The sequence below is a fragment of the Merops nubicus genome, unplaced genomic scaffold (genome assembly GCF_000691845.1).
Source record: "Merops nubicus isolate BGI_N331 unplaced genomic scaffold, ASM69184v1 scaffold22887, whole genome shotgun sequence".
Classification (NCBI taxonomy): Eukaryota; Metazoa; Chordata; class Aves; order Coraciiformes; family Meropidae; genus Merops; species Merops nubicus.
The window spans coordinates 22,008-41,970 of record NW_008619883.1 but is presented as its reverse complement, the minus strand read 5'-3'; the positions used below and the strand labels follow the sequence as shown (position 1 = coordinate 41,970).

Here is a 19,963-nt window from a genome sequence, read left to right as displayed (position 1 = left end):
CCCCGCGCCGTGTCCCGTGGTGGAAGCGCCGCCGGCGCGGCACAGCCCGCCCGGGGTTGCAGGCTCGGTGGAGGGACAACGAGTGGGCAGGGCCCGCCGCCTTCTTTCACCTCACTCCGTGCTTCGGTTCCGGTCCGGGATGTCCCGCGTCAGAGGCTTCGCATTGTGTTTGGCACCGGGGTGTAAGGGGTTGTTCCCTTCAATGGGAGAGATTACGTCACGCCATACTATTCATTCCTCTTCATGTGTCTGCTAAAAATTTGAAAATCTGAGTAAGACAAAACTTCTCCTGGTTGCTCTCAAATCTTTTAACTCTTTTAGCTGTCTTTTAGCGTTAGAAACAGGGTTGTTGCTCTGTTTGATTTAGAGGATTTAGCTAATAAAAGCAGACCGAGTCTTCTGTGTATCCCGGTTGTATGTCCACCGGTGTCTGCACGGAGCCGTTGAAATGAATGGGGCCTAAGCTGAGCCAGCAAATTTGCTGTGTTCTCATTAAGCGCAAGTCTTATCTCTGCTTACAACTATCAATCAAACAAGTCGTGTACCTGTTATGTACGAGATTAGAGCTTGTGGAAGAAAGCTGTCCTGGACTTTTGCTGCATAATTTAGAACGTATCCTTTATTTGACAGAGTGTTTCAGAGACCATCTGTGAATTTTCAAAATAGTTCCACTTAGTGAGGTTATGGGAGAGAAGGAGCCATGTCAGAAGAAGCTGTTACTGAGACACGATCTTCTCTGAAGACAGTAGCTTTACGGGTATTTCACCTTCCCCTTTCCTGGTATTATTCTTTTAACCAGGTAATATATACATATATAAAAATTAAATATTATCACTGCTGATATACATTTAGACGTTTATTTGCAATGTTGTGCTTGCTTTTCTGAGTTTAATGTGAATTGAATTTGTGCAGAATACCTTGATTTTTGGTTTATTTAGAACATTGAACTAAAGTAAGTGGGAGGATTTTGTCTTTTTCTGCTACTAAACACTTAGTACATCTTCATATATTTGACCAAAGAGATTGCTTTATCTGCAATGTCTATGTCTTCATTTTGCAACAGCACAATAGTTCTCATCAAATAAAAGTTGTCTTTTTTATGTAAATTTTGAACAACAGTATTGGGTGTGGTTTGTGATACTTTCTGGATGGCCAGACCACTCACCAAATTAATCTGAATGACACAGTAATGTAAATAAATCCTTGTTCCATTTTTTGAGTCACTTCTGTTTGATTAATCAAGAGGCACGTGACTGAAACAAGGCAGTGTTTCTTTAAAAGCAGGCTGTTTTTTAAACCCATTTAGTTCTTTTTGCCGGTTTTGCTTGTTTTGCGTATGAAAAGATCTCCTTCAAAAAAAATATCTTTAAGGATCTATTAATCACGGTATTTCCTTTTACAGGTAGCCCGGATTTGTTTTTGTTTTCTTTCATGGGTATTATAGGACAGCTTTCACTAGCAACATGGATAGCAGTCATTCCTGATCTTAGTTTTCAGGTTGACAGAAGCTGGAAGTATTGTGAAGCTGATGCTACTTGTCTGCAGGGAATCATAAGAGTTGTCCCTAGAACACCTTCATGTTAAAGACAGGGAGAAGGAGCTGTAATTGTGTTGTAGTGTTAGTAGCCTGTAAGTACGTGTGTGATAAATGACAGAGTGAAATCAGAATTACTTGAGAAAATAAAGTTTCAGTCGTATCCCTCGATCCCTGAGAGAATGAATTTCTTGAAGAGTGAGCTGATGCCATTATAGACAGGAGAAAAAGGAGAGTTTCGGATTGGCTGTACAAAATATCTTCCAGTAGATTTTTTCCCATCCTATGTATGCTGAATCATTGGTAAAGATGCCCTAAAAGAAAAGAAAAAAGTTTATAATTAGAAATACTAATAATTTTTTTAAAAAGTTTAAATTAGCAGGTCCTAATAAAGTTCTGCTTTTAAAACCCATGACTTTAATATGGCTACTTTATTTTTATAGAATTAAATGCTTGTCAACAAAAGCTATGTCATTTTTCATATTAGCATGTAAGGGTTTTTCAAAGTCTTACTGCATATAAAACCAGAATGAGATATTCTTGATCTTAGCTACATCTGATTATTTTCACTTTTGTTTTTCTCCTGTATTTAGAACACTTTAAAACTCTTACTGCAAGATCACTGATTTCTTTTTTACATTGCAGCATATTCATATCCTTTGAAAATACCATGTACAACTCCATTATGTACAACTATTAACTTCCCTGCCCTTGGAGGTTTTCATTTTACTCTTTATTTATGATCATGTTTGTAGGTACCGACAATTTTTTTTAAACTTCTCTTACAGGTCTTTGAAACTTTAGTTCCAGCATTTAATTCTCTGAGCTTTGAGTTTGTAATCTCAGTTACTTGGTTATTAACTTTTTTTCTATGAAATACCATAATCTTTTGTAAGCATGTGCTGTTTCAGGGATTTCCTTTTCCTTGCAGGGTGCAGAGCTAGGTTTTTGCCTCAGTCAAGGTACAGTACCAAAAAGTCAAAGATGTTTGACTTGTTGATTGCAAACTCAGTGCGGAGCAAAGTTTTCAATGCTTCTTTAAATTACTCAGCTCTGATAGTATGAACCAACTGTACAGCAACCAGGGACTACCAGAGTGTAATGATGCTCAGTGTCGCCAGCTCTTGTGTGAGGAAATGTTACAGAAACACCATGTTAGCCCCAAGAACTTCAGATCTGGTTTTGTCCCAGCCTTCTGTTTCTCAGACAACATAGGTTTTCTAAAGATTTTGTGAACATGGACTCTAGTTTCCAGTTAAATGGCTCTTTTCTTCTTTATGTATCTTGGCACTTTGAATTTGATAAACTGTCAATGACTTTTAATTCCAGTTATGTTTGTTACAATTTGAGTTGTGTATGTGGTTCTTATTTGCTGTTTTAGACATCTCTAAACCTAGGACTGACATATATCCAAAATAAAACATAACAATTAAAAATACAAATATTTATTTAGATAAATATGTTTATGTTCTTCCCAAATTGAAACACCTTACGAATGTTAGCTTTTGGATCCTCTGCTCTTCTGCAGTGCAATAAATAGTCTAGTTGTGAAGGGTGAGTTTCTTCCTGGTATTTTTTTTGCTGTTGGAGAATTAATTGAAGCCCTGAACTGTTCTGGCATTTAAAAAGAAAAAAAAAATTTAAAATAGTCTGAAAGTCATTCACTTGAATCCCCGTAGTTTGTGGATTTTCAATATACCGTACAGTTCTCAGTGCTGCAGTAATTTAGTGCAGCCACTCACTTTGTCACACCAGCCCCTTTGAAACCTCTCTCACCTCCTGGCCATCACAGCTTCTGAGAAGCTGTTAGTCTCTGTCCTTACGCAGAGCTGGTTGTTTCTCAGGCAATGTGAGAGCGGCATCTTTTCCTCAGACAAGCTGTATCTGGGGTTGAACACACCAAACAAGGGTAGCAGAAAAGATGGGAGCTAAGGATCATATATTTCCAACAAAATCACATACTTTTATTTTCAGATAAAGCTTTCACCTGGGTTAAAGAAGCTTTTCACAGTAACAGCAGTGAGTGCAATATCTGTTATTTTTCTGGCCCATCACTTCAAAAGAAGACGTGGAAAGAAAAACAAGAAAGTGCAGCCATGGGAGCCAAGTCATCTAGTATTAGAGTGTACCAAAGCAGCTGCATCAGAAAAAGGTACATGAAGGAACCTCCACGTTTTTTTCTTGGAGGGAAGAAAAAAGGGTATGAGGGGATGGGTGTGTATAACTGTGTAGTAGTAAACTAAAATTTTCCTTTCATGATGAGTAGGTTTGAATTGTTAAATTAGAAATTGTGCAAATTAGGAGCAAAATATAAATGAGCTGGTTTTATTCTCAGGCGAAGTTTTAATCCTGAATTTGGATTAAAGCTTTTTATCAGTTGTATATTAACAGTGGTGTTTGTTGTTCTTGTGGATGTATTTCAGTACTGAGAGAGGCACTTTTAATTTTTTTATAGGGTGAGGAAATAATTGCACTCTGATGCATGGTGGTTGTTTTCAGATATAGACTGTTCTAATTTGCAGTTTCTTATATGGAACTGTAAATAAAAGAATAACTGTTTCTTTCTAAACTGGATTTTACTAAAAAGAATAAACACAATTTTTTATAGCTCTCGATAGCAAAAGATACATTTTGAGTTTTCAGCAGATTTAAAATCGGTGTATCTCTTAGGTTCTAGCTGTTCCAGTAGTCGGCAAAACTTGACTCTTTCTCTGAGCTCTGCCAAGGAGAAAGGATCTCAGTCTTGTATCTATGCAAATGGAGGACTTTTCAGTAAATATTCTGGTTCAGTTCAAAGCCTGGCTTCGGTAAGTAGAAATGTTTTACAGCTCTTGAATGTCTGTTAACTTGCACTCAATATGCACCTGGTGGTTAAACAACTATGCTGAACAAGCTACGCGGAAGGCTAGAGATGCTGAGAAGGCCATGATACTTACTGTATAGTAAAACCAGTTTATAGGCAGATGGCTTGGATGTCATGCACTCTGGTAAAAATGTAGTTTTAAGGATACTCTGCGTACAAAATGTGTTTATTTTTCCAAAGGTTCAGAGCGCCACCTCTTGCCACAGTTGTGCTTGTGTCAATTCTAATTCCTGGGATAAAGCAGATGAAGATGATATTAAGCTTGTCAATATTCCAGTGACCACACCTGAAAATTTATATTTGATGGGTAAGTTATAATATCACTATTCAACATCTACCAACAATGAATGTGAATAATATTTTGGCTTTATGGTGAAGTGACACACAATATTATTGTGCTTTTATTTCACACTGTCATGTGTCTAAGAATACATGTGCCAATGCTGGCATGTGTTGGCGTGTGTCTAAGAATATTTCCATAAAATAATGAAATCTTACTTTATCTGGCGTTAGTTTTTCAAAACACATTTTTTTATTCCTATGTTTATTTTAGGAATCATTAAAATAATTTTTAAACGCAAATAGGAAAAATTACTTTCAACGTTGTTGCTTTAATTATATTGTGAACATCTTTGTCTTATTAAAAAGGCAGATACCTTTTTTTGAATATTGGGAATTGCTGTTGTTTTAAAAACTTAAATCTCTGCTATAGTCATGCTTCTCAGTTACCTCTTTTCCTGCGACTGTGAGAAGTGAATACGTATGGAAGCTGTGTGCTTGATGGAATGGAGATATTCCTGATCTCCCCTAGGTATGGAGCTTTTTGAAGAAGCCCTGCGTCGGTGGGAGCAGGCATTAACCTTCCGCAACAGGCAGGTTGAAGATGAAGCAAGTTGTGGTTCCATTAAGCTGGGAGCAGGAGATGCAATTGCAGAAGAAAGTGTAGAAGTGAGTAATTAAATCGTAGCCTCCTGTTGCTTCCCTGCCAACTCACCGCGTTTTGTTACCTCAGTCTTTTAAACTTCTCATTCAGTTACCAAAACTGAAAATGAATTCAAATTTCCAATGTAATGATGTTGCATTTAAATGACATCTAACTTTGTTCCTTTTGATTTTCTTGGCTGGTTATTTGGAGGAAAGTGGGGGGAGGAGCTAGTGTTACTTATTTTTTTGCAATTGCTGTTGCATCAGTTTGCTTCTGGATGGTATTGTCCAGTAACCAAGAAAACAAGTTCTCTACACAAAATCCCTTGTGTCATCCCTTGTGTCTTATGACTATGTGAGAAGATACCTGCTAAAGCAAAGATAAACGTCTTAGGGAAGGTGATCAGTTTATGAATATTCACAAATAGTGTGCTTGAACCTTATTTGTATTCCTTTGTTCTTATGAACTAAATTATGTTAAAAATATTTTGAAATCAACATCCATCTGTCTGGCTTTCATATTTCTAGTGCAGTAAAAATCACAGATAATTTTAAAATATTTTAAAATTTAGATTTTATTTTTCTTACAGGAAATAAAATGTGTGTATGTGTAGAAAATCGTGTCTATTTCGGATGTTGAGGTATTCATCTGACAGTGTCCTTGTGCTGTTTGTAGGAAATTAATGTGTCACAGTTGCTCTTTGAAGGCTTAATATTCTTAGATTTTACAGAGGAATCTTAAAGACTGTAAACAAATAGAAAGTGTTCTCATCTCTGTCTTCTTGCAGGATATCATTAGTGCTGAATTCATTCATAAGCTTGAATCCCTTCTTCAAAGAGCTTATCGTCTTCAGGAGGAGTTTGAAGCCACTCTTGGGGCCTCTGATCCTGCTTCTCTCGCTAACGATATTGGTGAGTACTCCTATTTTATCTTTTTTTTGTTTGTAATGATGACTCTTGGAGGGGGGAAGTCTCTGTAGTGTCCAGTGAGCAGAATTATATTTATCAGTAAAGAAAGAAAAAAAAAAAATCACATTCTTTATTATGAAATATTTGATGTCATACTTGCATTTTTAGGTAAGAATGGACAGACAGAGGAAACTTTTTTTCTTTGTGAACTGTCAGTATACTTGAGAATTTTCAAAATACATTTTATCTTTCTGAAGTGTTTGACAACTTGGGTATTTAAGTATTTATGTCATAGGAATATATTGCCCTTTTTATAGCATGGGTGTATTAGAGCACTTATTGTATTTTTTTTTTTGTTATCATTTTTTACAAAAAATAAAAACACAAACAAACAAAAACCACACCAAAACTAAACAAACCAGAAAGACTTAGTCTGAAACAGATATCCATCACCAAAGCTTATACCCCTGGTGATTTATATTTGTCACACTTACGACTGACTAAAGCCAGGATGTGTTAAAATAGCAGATGTAATGAAAGTTGCTGTTGGACATGCTGATTAAGTGCAAGTAGTTTGATTCAAGAATTGGTTTAAGATGTTCTTAAAGACTGATACTTTTATTCTCTTTCATGATTCAAGTATCTGTTCTCAAATAATTGTCAGACTTTAAAGGCAGAATATGTTCTAGGATTAATTTTAGTCACTAGTCTTGTTTGTTGGGCCTCAGCTTGACTGGCACAGGGTGGCAGTACTCTCATTTCTTAGCCCTCACGTTATCCTGCAACTACTAAATACAGCTCTGAGTAAGGTGGGAATTAAATTTAGGTCAGAGTTAGCTTTCTGACATTCCTGTGTACACCTGTTTCTTAAAGCAGAAAAGCATTTAAGTGTTTTATTTTTGTGTCTGAAACCATAGGCCTGAAATGCTGGGGTTTGAACCCCGAGTCCCGAATTAAGGTTGACATATGAGTGATTCCCACAGCCCTTCATACAGAGGTGGTGAGTTTGCCTTATAGCTTCCCCCCAGGGTGCGGCCGGCCCTGCAGGGAGAGCCATAAGGGAAATGAGCCCCAGGGGTCCCACAGTGAGTTGACAAAGGTCAGGGGTCTGCTTGGGGATAAAAGCTGGGACCACTGGCAGGAAGGGAGGAGTGTCTGCCTGTGAAGTGGACACACTTCACAGAGCTTCCTGGTTGGGGAAGGACCTCGTGACTCTCCTGGAACTGGGCACCCCCCCCACCCCTCACCCCGGTCAGCTTGGATGCTTGCAAATGCCAGCTAGGGAAGAGAGAAATATGTGGCTGCCTTTGTCTTATATGATTAACTTGTTGACTTGGTTGTCTCCCATTCCATCTATGGGAGACTTCAGTTCTTTATTTGTTCCACCTATTGTTGGTCATGCGGTATCGTTGTTGGGGTTGTAGGGGGTGATGTCAATTGCTTGTGAACTAATTGACTTATTTGTACCCCTGGCAATCATCCATGTAGTGACCTTTCTGTATTCAATACAGTCAATTTACTGGTTTGTCTTCCTGCTGGCTGTGTCATTTATGCTAGGCCTAGTAATTGGCAAAACAAGGCGCTAAGTAAAGTTGCATTGTATATCCATTATTAAATTATAAGTTTATTTACTTTTTATCTTCCTGCAAAATTAATAATAATAAAAAAGGATTCAGTGTGATGTTACTGTTTTGCTTGGTTAGCCTGGAAGTATTTTTAAATTGATAATTTTTTTTGATGTGATGTCTGGATTCTTGTTTAACAAGAATGTTCTTAGGATTTAATTACTGTCAAATATTTTTTATAAAAGTCATTTGAGAAGATGTCTGTTGCTTTATTAATTTTATTTGTGCTGTCCCAGATGAGTGATGAAAACAAGTAATGAAGTGGTTTAGTGAGTAGTGTTTTCACAGTTCAGGATTTGGGGCTTTTTCATTGTTATCTTGAACTTATGGCTAAAAGAGCAAGTAATTTATTAAAGAACACTTTACTTTTTCAGAATGTTTTAGAACAAAATCGGAAGAACATAATTTGCTTCCAATTTATTACAGAGGATGTTTTTGTTCAGTAGAACACCTTTTAATCACTCAAGATTTTATAGATAATTTACTTTCCTGTAGGATATGACACTGAGTGTAGTTTATGAATGTTTGAAGTAGGATATTTCTGAGATTGACAGTTTGTGGTAACTTCCCTGGGAGGTACTTTTCTGTCTGACCCAGAAACATGCTTTTCTGTCTCTTCCAGAAACACGTTTGAGAGAATCCTAGAGGCTCTCTTGGCTGTTTTATCTTCCTGCTGCCCTCCCTTTCTCTCCTCCCCCCCCCCCTTTTTTTTTTTTTCTATTTTTGTATTTGGTAATTTAGTGAAAGAAAATGAAAGCTGCTGTCAACAGGCTTTCCTACCCCAAAATATACAAATTAATATGTAATGATTATTTTGTCTAATTTCTATTCAAAGCTTTGTATTATTCTTTCACGAAGTATGCTAGTATAAACATTGATCATCTTTTTTGTGTGCACACATGCATGTTTTAACAACAGCAACAGAAGGGCTCAAGAGTCACAAAAATAAGCAGGTCCAATGAAAATGATGAAACCCCAGTGACTGAAAGAAATAGTTGCTAATTTGCAGTTGTTACCACAGACAAGATAATAAAAAGTGTAATTAGTGCCAGTTGATATGGTTTCCTGGTAAGTAATTTTTCTTGGACTAAGGTTTTTGAGAGATCTGCAATTTGAGGGATGATAATGATTAGCTCCCTGGCAAAATATGTTTATACTGCTGTCCACTGTTAAGGGAAAGATTTGCTTTCTAGGGAAGATGTTTGGTCAAATGCTCTAATTATCAGCTATGTAGTAAATAGTTTGTGGAACTGGAAGTTGATTAAAAAATAACCCCAAACATTTAGGGCATTAAAAACATTGAATTAATAAAGAGGAAAGGTTAGTAATACTGATCTGAATTATTATCATTTATTATTATTTAAGTTACTACAATTTAACAAATACTTTTTAATCCAGGCAAGTATGGATTGTACATACAGAAGAGAGAGGTTAAAAGAAAAATAATGAAGAAATACTCTTGTAATTCATTAGGCAAATGGTGCATCACAGTCAGTGTAATTTTCCAGCACAGTGCTGTATTAAAAAGACAATTGCTGATCTTTGGCTGTGTGAAATGGATAACTTCACCACAGAGGCCGAGATACAATCCTGGGTTTGTGTGGTTTGTGAATACTGTGTCCAGTTCTGTTGTCATATTTCAGAAGATAGGTAAATAGCTCAAAAAAAGCCATAAAAATTATCTGTATTTTGGAAAATAAAGCTAATACATAGTTTTAAGTTTTGTATATCCAGCTCCTTATTGAAGAAAATACTTAGAGATAAATTGTTCTCAATAGCCACTTACACATAGAAAAGGTATGTGGTGCTGGAGCATTTATAGACCTTGTTGTCAAAGTCGTAACCAGATCTATTTTCTGGTTGTGCAAGTGAAACAAATTAAGTTCTGAAGTAAATTGCCACTGAAGCGTGTTGAGGATGTTTTCAGTGTTTTAGACAAAGATAATTTTTTTTAAAATGCTGTTCTGAGGGATGATTTTACTCCTCTTTGAGATGAAAAGATGGACTTGGGTATAAATGGTCATTGTGGTCTTTCTGGCATTTAAGCCTTTCTCCATACTACTATTTTTTCTTCTTTAGTGGGCATTGGTATAAACAAGAAGTCTTTGTCCTTAATAGGTTCCTAACACTTGCATCTCTTCATTAGAATGCTTATAACCAGCTCTTATGCTTTAGGGCTTCAACTGTTGACCCACTGTGGTAATCAGATAATGTTTTGCTTTGTTTTTTCTGTGATATTCATGGTGGTTAGATATAGTTTGTGGGTTTTTTCTTCCATTTTTTCCCTCTGAAGCACTTGTGATTATTGACAGGTGGAGACAGAGCTCTGGAGTTAAACAAATGCTATAAAGCCTTATCAAAAGACTTGCTACATAAATGTCTGACTAGCACTTCTTACTAGGAAACCCTAGCTTATAATGAGCTCCACATTTGGTCAGAAAGGAAACTTGAATATAAAAATTTCCATCCATTTCTAGTTTTCAGTTTTCTCTGTAAAATCTTCTGCCAAACTTCTGGGCTTCTGAAACCACTCTTCTCTGCTTGTCTACCAGTAACAGATGTTACTTCCCAAAACCTTTAAATATTATTGTTCCCAGGTTGTCATTTCCCTCTACCCAGTTAAATTAAGATCTTATTGCTGCCATGGATCAATTATACTACAGACTTGCCTTTCATTTTGTGATCCCACTTACTAGTTGAAGTTGGTTGACATGATAAATGATTTGCCAGCCAGCTTTGAGAAGCAGCCTTCTGGAGGACACAGTGGTAACGAGTTACCTGGGAAGCCTGTTGGAATACAATAGCTTGTCACTGCAACCACTGTCTTCCATGATCTGGCCTGAAGTGCTTCTCTTCTGTCTGCTATGACAGGTAAAAGGTGACTTGTCAGAGCAGGCAGTCATCACTTGAAGTGGTTGCATGCCACTGTCTAGTTGTTTTTTGTTTGATTCTTGTGTAAACTAGCACATCTAACTCAGAAATACCTAAATTAAATATTTTCCAGATATTTCAAATTATTCAACTAATAGCAGTGCAAAAGATACAGGAATAAATAAATACCTTTTATTCCTTTAGGTACAATTCTTTTAATATTAGCAATGGTAATAATAAAAACTGCAAATAGTAATTTTCAGCTGTGGAGGCTTATTGTTGAGTTATAAACAATGAATACACCCCTGGAAAAGAATTGCATTTTAAATAGATGAAATAATGGATTGCAATTAGGTTCCTTGTTGTTGCATTCTCCACTGGACTTACAGAATTATATAAACCAGCAAGATAAAACAGGATTTCTATAGCAGAAATATTTTTGGACAGGAAACTAAAACAAATATGTAGGGCTAAACTGCTGTTCATGTTATGTTGATTGTTTGAGGACTGTGAAACAACATGGGAAGCCTAGAATCAGGCTTTCTTGAGGCAGGCATAAGCTGCACTGAAGCAGTAAAGAGGCAATTGGCAGAAAAAAAGTTATTCACCTTGTTATTTCTGAGTGATGAATGTGAGGAGGCAGAGAAAAATTCCAATGTTTCTTGTAGTCTGTCCTTGAAAAAAGCTCTCTTTTCCTTCTTTTCTTTTTTTTTCCTTTCTTTTTAGATCTTTTGTAGCAGATTGAAATGTTAGTGGCGGTAACTTCAGAGGAATGCAGTGAGTTAGGAGAAAAACAGTAGTGTTACTTATAAGCAGAACTGCAGGTCAGAAGGGCTCCTTGTCAGTCCTGAATTCTTTATACTTATATTATTATTTTGACTATTATTATTGTAAAAACGAATGGCACTCTAAGGGTGACTTGTGTACACTGGTGCTTAAACTTTTGATAATATTAAAACCTATGCATTGGTTACTTTTTTATATTTTGATTGTGTAATTTTGAACAAATTAATTGTTTGAGCACCTACAATGAAAGATGTCTCACAGAGGTCTGTGTTGGCTCATTTTGTTGGAAGGTTTGTCTGTTTCTTTTTTTAATTTTGCTCTCACACTCAAAATATGCTTGGCGTTTTGGACTGAATAAGCACAGCCTTTAGCTGAATGACAAAACTCTTTGGAGATGTACATGCTAGAAACCTTTCCTCTAGCTGCTATTAACACAAACAAAAAAAATCTCTTCAAAATCAATGAAGCTGTGGAAAGCTCTTTTTTTATATATGTTTCATTAACATAAACTTCTATAATGTTTTATTGCCTGTGTGTTAATATCTGGGGCCTATATTTTCCTTTCTGCCTCTGAAATGTTAATGGAAAAATTTTAGTTTGAGATTGTTTTACTTGGTTATGCAGAAAAAACATTTCTGTTTATACTGCTCAGGCTCCAGTGAGGAGGTGAGGAATTTGTAATAAATCACCTAGGTGTGTTCTACTAGTACATGATACAAAATAATCTCAAAGTAGTATGACTTCTTTTGATAGCTCGAGAACTTTAGCTTGCTTTGACTTCCTTGGAGATAAATTTACGTTAAATGCAAATTTATTGATTTCTTGGAAAAAGACAAAACTTTTTTTTTCTGGTGACTGAAACAGAATTAAAATTGGAACAAAAGAAAACAATAGCTCTTTCTTTAAGTGTAGAAATGTATTCATCCCAAGATATGCTCTTATGAAGGAAAGAAAACAGTATTGCTAAGTCTGAGGAAAAGCTTAGAAAAGTTATTCCAATCCTATTTTTTTAAAAATAATGCATCTTTGGAACATAATTTAGCTATTACAGTTTGTGAAAGTTCAGTAACTGCTGAAGCTTACTGCTTTTTACTGGGTGATCTCTTGTATTGAAACTTAATGCTGCAGCTCCTTATTTTGGACTCACAATAAATACTCAAAGGCAGATATTTAAATTGCATAGTATGTCTTCTGCTATCAATAATATTTAAGACTTTCCTTTAAAAGCATACTTGTCCAATATGAATAATGCTTGCTTTCTAAATTGCCTTCAGCAAAATTATTTAACAGAAAGCACGTAAGCACAATGTTTAGGAGTAAGATTGACAGATAAAAGTTAAACTTAAAACTGTAAACAAAAATACTTCTGCAAATGTTGTCTATGAAAAAAAGTCTACATAGACTTTTTCATGGAAAAAAGTCTATAAAGCTTGGCTTTCTCAGTGATACTCTTCATTTTGGCAATAATGTACTAAAAATTCAAAATAGCTTTGCATGGACCTGCGGTGAAGTTACTGGTACTGGAAAACATTAGTATTAAGATAAATTCAATCATAAAGATATAGATTATCAAAAAGGTCAAGCTTAGGTGCCATTTCCTTGCATAGTAAAAGAGGTTAGCCAAAGTGCTTTCAGCAGTGTCTCAAGATACTCTTGTTTTACAGTACACTGAACCAGCATTGGAGACTCTAGGTCACTTTTTTTATGTTAGCCTGGGGGATGATATGGATAGAAATTTTCAAAAACACTTCCAATAAAATGAGAATGACAGTCTGTTTCTGATTTTTGGAGGACTCTTGTTACCATTTGCCCAACAGCTTTGCTCTTAGGTCCAACTGTGCAGGCTATTTATACACCTTGTTGCTTTTCCTTAAATGGCATCCTTGAAACCTGTCTTCTTTCTGTCCACACTAAAACTCCTGTTTAAGCCCTTGTCTCTCTCACCTCTTGACTTTTGCCATGTTCTTGTGTCTTGCCTTGTCCACTTGAAACTTGTTTCACTTACATGGACTTAGTTGTTATTTATAAAAATCACTTTTGCTCATTTTTCTGACCAGATTATTCCTTTCCCTTAAACTGTCTCTCTCCCTTAGGAACTTCTCTTCAAATGAAATACAAGATGGTTCTGTTAACTCTAAAAGGCTGTTCATAATTGAGCTACAATCCACCTGTTTTAATTTCCCAAACTCTGTTCAGTTAGCTGTTTCTGTGCTTCCCTGCTCAGTTCTGCTAACGTAAAATCCATCTGCTGCTTCTCAGCTGTTTCTGTTCACTCCTCACATGTGAGCAGCTCCAGTCATCTCCTTCCCCAGGTATCTTCTTGGGGCCAGTTCTTCCTGGTTCCTCATAGTTAGCCAAGCAAACTCTTAACTGCTTTCTCCCTCTCTTTCCTTTCTTCTCTGCCTATCAGTTTTACAATCCTGATAAAAAAGGGGATATATAATGAAACCATTTTAGTTCCTTACACAAATGAGTTTGTGTAGTTAGTGCCCCACAATACTTGTCAAGTAAGAGTAGTTAACTCATGCTGTATTGTGTTCATCACTTACTCCACAACAGCAAACACACATGAGTAACACTACTTTAAAAGTATATTTCTTGAGTGTTCCTTTTGCATTTTTTTTGTTGGTGATTCTGATGCTTTGTTTTAGTTAGTAGTATCTCCATTTTTTTTTTTTTTAAATCTTTTGCAAAAGTACACATTTACCTTCCTTTTGTATAAAGAAAAGTAATAATTCTCCCCCCCCAATCAGGGCTTGATTTAATACTACTTGCCTTCATTTTGAACCCTTTTGGAAAGTGATGCATAGAATAAGTAGAAATAGCCTTCCAAAGGAGGAAAGTTGCTGGGTGGGTGTTTTTTTTTTCTCCTCATTTCACTTGTCCTTGTGATATATTCTTAACAAGCTATAGTTTACAAATTCTTTTTCTTACTAAAAAGGATGTAGATACACTTAACTTCCATGTGTTTATATAGTTTGTGAATATAAATGTTCCAGAGGCAGGAAAAATCGTACCAGACAGATGGCAAGTAGAGAAGGTGGGTTGTGTTTATTTTTCCAGCTGGAGTATCACAGTGTGAGGTTATATAAACTGATGATCAAGAACATGTTTGGGGCCATAGGGGTAATTCCTGTTTTAGAACTACTAAAACAAATTATTCTTGCATTGAACTCTATTTTTGAGAGGCTTGTCAGAAACATTCTAGGGCAAAATGAAGGAAGGAAAGACAGAATAGGATGAGGGGTAGATACAGACACTGATAGTTTAGAGTTTGAGAGGACTTAAAAAGTAATCTGCTCTCTTAGTGTGGTAGCTTAATATTGAAATGCAGAAATAACATTTTGAGCACAATATCAAAATGGATTATTGACAGAATCACATAAAACCAATAAATGTCTCTGCAGTATAGTTGCCTTTATTAATTCAGCAGTTCAGTTAGGACTAAAATAGATAAACTTCTGTCTGCAATTTGTTTTCAAGGGCTTAAAATGAAAATACTGTGTCTGTGTGCATACAAGCAAAAGCTAACAGCTTTCCTTAACTGGTGTGTCTACTGTGTTTAGATCTTGCTGCCATTAAGTCAAAGGCTCTGTCACGTCAGTCTGGCATAAATGGTTTTAGCATGTCCATGCAGGAAGTCTTCAATGATTGATGCTTACTGGGCTTGTTGTAGTTCTACCTATACCTGTCACTACAGCAATACACATTTATTTACCAAGGAATATAGTTTGTGGGTGTTTTTTTAGTTGTTTACCCTATAGCTGGGAGGCTGAAGTAGCTCCTATAAGCATTTCATTCCTAAAGACCTTTTTATATCTTACTATTTTCTTAAACTTTTGTTTCAGCTTGAAATGTTTCCAAGTTGAACCTTTTATCTGGGAATAAAGGTTTTCCGTTTTTGTGGAAAGTTACAGCAAAAGATTCTGTGAACAATAACAACAGAGGGAGTAAAATTTGTCATTTTTCTCTCATGCATGTATTTGCACAGTTAATTACTAAAACTGTTTAAAATTAACTGGATTTGAGATGTGTTTTGCTTCCCTTTTGACAGATCAAACTAAACTTTTTTTTTTTTTTTCAATAAATTACTGTCAGTTCTCTAATTCTTTGTGGAATCTCTGGTCTGTGCTTTATGTCCCACCTTACCTAATAGTCCTGTTTGTAGCAAAGTACTCTAGTGTAACTGATTCAAGAGCACATGTCGATCACACCAGACTTTATTCTCTCTACTGCTATTTAAAGCTGCCCTTGTTCTACATGCAGATATGCTGCAAGTATTTAAAGATAAACATATATATTTCCAGATAGCCTCAATTCTGCACATTCTTTATTATTCCAGCTTTGCTTTATTTTACTTTCATTTACCACAGATAGCTAATGGATATCCACTGACTGGATAGTAGCTTTAACTACATCTGTTTGAGTAGTTGCTAATCAGTGTCAGACTATCTTCTAGGGTCAACTTGCAGTGAACATTACTTACGTTGTAATTCAGGTATTAATGTGTTGTTCCTAATGCCGTTAGCAACCTTACAGTGTTATTTATTTTTTTAGTATTATTTAAGTTTGGTAATCGGTGTTATTTAGTAAACTAAAGGTCTGAAAGAAAAATTCTTCATTCTGTGCAACTTTTTAAGTATTCTTATCTCATTCTTTGCTTCTCTTGGAGGCAAGTGGAATGCAAACCAGGCCCCAATCAGTAGGACACTTAAGATATTCTTTGAGTCTTATTGTTTAGAGTTAAGCATGTGTCTTGATAATTTAGGTTCTTAAACTGTATGCTGTGTGCAGCTGGGTTTGCAGAAGCCAGTCACATTCCCAAGCAGTTTCAGTGGCGTTTGCAGAGTTCTGTAAGACAGTTTGTTCTGCCCTGAAATTCAAGGGCAGACTAGGATTATTATGCTCTTCCTGCAGTTTGCCTCTGTCAGATATGCTAGAGTCTCCATTTTGAATACAGAATCCAAATGTTAGTCCAAATCAAATATAAACATTTGTATCTTTTGCTGCTTATTTCATTGAGGGTCATCAGTTGTGTACTTGGTTCTATCTTTGTATCTTTCTATTAATTCTGGTGATAGAAATGTATCTAGCTTTCTTTTCTGATAATGCCTTCGTACATCAAAGTGGAATTAAGAACTGCTAGATGATGTGTTTTCCTTTTCATGGATGAGCAAATGAACATGTGGGTTCCTTTTGTCAGTCTGTGTTGCTTGTTTTGAAATGTCAGCATCCCTGCAGTATAGTATAGTGGCTAAAGAAAAACCTTCTCGGCAATCTTGTGTTTAAAATCTTACTCTGAAGAGAACAGGTTGGATGGTCCCATACACTTCTCTGTTCAACAAAATAGTCTATATGCTAGCATACTAAACTGTTTACTCTTTCTTTTTTTTTTTTTTTTTATAACAAACTAGGGAACTTTATAAAGCAACAAGCTGCAAGAGCTGAGCAACAGCTGCTGGTTATTCTTGTCCTTTTTCATCACTGTGTGTGCTACTATCTGTTGTTCTATGAAGAGATGCATGGTGGGAAGGCCAAGAAGGTGTCAGTGAACTGCTTTGGAAGGAAGCAAGGGATACTGCAAGTAATGCACTTGTGTAAACAGCTTGCTTGAAGTACCTGCTGATTTCAATAGATTTACACAAGTGAAGTAGAACTGAGGCCAAAGGGCTAAGTTCACTTACTTTTGAGACTCTTTACTTGTTCATACTTGAGAGATAACACTTTTCCATGTAACTTGCTTACAGAAGCCCCTGGCATAGGAAAGATACTAACGGAGCTAATTCTAGATGCGTAAGCCTCAACATGAACCTTGTACTTGCTTCTCTGTAAATATGATGTTGCATTTTGTGTCTGCCCTGCATGGGAATGAGTTAACCTGCTATTGCACTGAAAGTGGCTGAACAGCCCATTCCATTGTCACTAGAAAGTGTCTGTGCAAAAATAGCAGTAGGTTGTGCTTGGTTTTAGGATGTGAAGAACTAAGAAAAGGCAGTGACGTTCAAAGCTGATGACTAAGGTACCTGGCAGCCTTCACAGTGCTATAACTCCCTAGTGGACAGCCTATGTTTTAAAATAAGCAGCACTGGAATTCAAACTAGGCTTTGCTATGGACAAAATGGATGTGATAATTTCTGAACTACAGGATAATGGAATACCCCTAGGAAGAGGAAACAGTGACACAACTTTGTGTTGCACATCCATCTAAATAGACTCTGGCCAGATCAGATAGCTTGGCAAGCCTGATTACAAGGTCTTTTCCCTCAAAACAAATACAAGTACAGAAACTATTATTTAAACTATTAGAATTGAAAACAGGCAAGTGGTCAGAAATAAAATTCTTCTATAAAGGATAAGGATTTAAACTTTAAAATCAGGGAAGATCCACTGATTTTTAGATTCAGGGTAAAGGCAAAAAGCTGCAAAAAATTGTAACCCTGTGTAAATGTAGAACCTTTCAATGTGCTGTTACAAATAATCAAAGTTTGTATTTTCAAACAAATGAAAAGCTGTATGATGGGGAGAGGACTAACAGTGCCATATAGTTTATATAGGAAATACATCTTCAACTCTTTTTCGGGATCACATCTCTATGTCAAGCAGAGAGTCAGATCAGTGAACTGGAGAAGTGAACCTATGCATACATTTATTTTGTGTTTACTAAGTTGTTTTCTCTGCTGTTAACACACATGTGTTAGTTTAGGTTATAAAATACATGTTAGATGATGCTTTGTTTTCTTAAAAATCAGATTTCAGCAGTCTAGTACTGTGTGTGTTTACTCTGCCACTTCCTTGAGATTTAAATGCAGAGTTCCTCATTATGAGGTCTTTCTATTATGAGATTTTCATTTTGTGATGAAGCATGCCGTGATAATTGAGGGGCAGCTCTCACAGGTCACATTCTCTATAACAAGATGATATTTCTAGCCTTTTGATAATTTCTTTGTTTGAAAAGAATGCAATTATTAGAAAATATTCCAATTCAGTTGTGAAATTTATGGAAGAGTTGTTCAGTGGATTTAAATCTTGAAAGAATAATTTGATTTATCACCATTCCAAAGTATCAAAGCTATATAATATTTTGCAATACTCTTAAGTTATTTAATGTACCTGCCTCTGTGGATTATGGGAAATGATACTTAACTTCCTTTCTTAGGTATATTTGCTTTTTATTTGGAGAGACTAAAATGATTACTTATGCACAAGCATTTTGTGCTGTCTTTTCCGTTGCTAGATGAGAGCAGTCAAGGTGCTTGATTTTATTGTTCTAGAATATGAGAACATTAGCCATGTTGTTTGGGTTTATATGTCATTAAACACATGGTGCTCAGCAGATAATATAACTTGATGGTCAAAGTCAGTATCTTGAAGGTCTGAAAATAACCAAATTATTATAAAGGTCATAGAAATTGCTATTATTTCTTTTCAAGGTATATGGAAAACCTCTTGAAGATTATAGGGTTATTTTAAGCAAGTTGCATTTTTCTTTGGATGACCAATATTACAAATCAGTACATCTGTTTTCAGGTGGATTTTATTGCTTGTGTACGTGAACTTAATGGAGTGCACTATTCAATTTTTATATTCTCTATTTAAGCATCAAGAATCTATTACTGTCATCTGTACACATGCTTTTAATTCAGCTTTTAATCAGATGAACTCTGATTTAAAGTATTAATAATAAAAGTATTTATAAAATACAGGATATAATGTGAATGAAGAACATCTTGTGTTTTGCGTAATAATTCTGAGAGCATCCAATGTCTTGGAAAATGGGCCATTTTATACCTGTGTGGGAGTATTTTAGTGGAAGGTTTTTATGTGGACCTTGAAGATTATAGCTGTACTTGAAAACAATTATGAAAGCTCTGTTGAGTCAATTTTTACTGAGGAAGTAAGATTTGGCTTTCTGTTTGGACAAAAACAGATTATTCTCTGCATGAAAACTTCTAAGGTATTTGTTATTTGAAGGCTCAGCAGTTAGCTCAGCCAAAGCTTACCTTGAAAACAGTTTTTGCATACTAGGAGGAAGGCAAATGCTCCATTTTCCACGAGTATTCCTTTCTATTTCACCACTGCTTTGGTTGCCGAGTTCCTAGTGAACTGTTGGTGAGCAGAAGCTGTATGTTCACCACGGGCTTAATGGAGGCGTGAGCCCATACTGACAGCCAGGCTGGATGATCCTGCAGCACGGGAGTAACTTACTGTGGGTTTGCTGGGGGTGGGAGGAGTGTTGTTTCGGGTTTTTTTAAAGGAATTTGTCACTTCAGTTTGCATCACAGTGGTCCCAACAAAGAACCATGAGACATGTTTAACTCATCATACATGGTGGTGTATATTACTGGTAGAGTAAAAGATTTGGTTAGATATTTTTAAAAGACCCTGACTTGAAATACATTTTTATGCTGAAGTCAGAAACAACTCTGTTTAGATGAAGTGAGGTGAGATATC

The 19,963-nt window shown here is 36.0% G+C and overlaps 1 protein-coding gene across 1 annotated transcript in view; it reads left to right on the top strand.

Annotated features, from left to right (window-relative positions):
* The first annotated feature begins 700 nt into the window (after positions 1-700).
* Positions 701-19,963, top strand: part of FAM73A (family with sequence similarity 73, member A) — a 36,734-nt gene continuing 17,471 nt past the window's right edge. Inside the window, exons 1-6 of the mRNA XM_008943965.1 lie at positions 701-799; positions 3,509-3,686; positions 4,205-4,341; positions 4,578-4,704; positions 5,209-5,345; positions 6,110-6,233. Of these exons, the coding sequence (XP_008942213.1) occupies positions 701-799; positions 3,509-3,686; positions 4,205-4,341; positions 4,578-4,704; positions 5,209-5,345; positions 6,110-6,233 (802 nt within the window). The remainder of the gene's footprint in view (positions 800-3,508; positions 3,687-4,204; positions 4,342-4,577; positions 4,705-5,208; positions 5,346-6,109; positions 6,234-19,963) is intronic.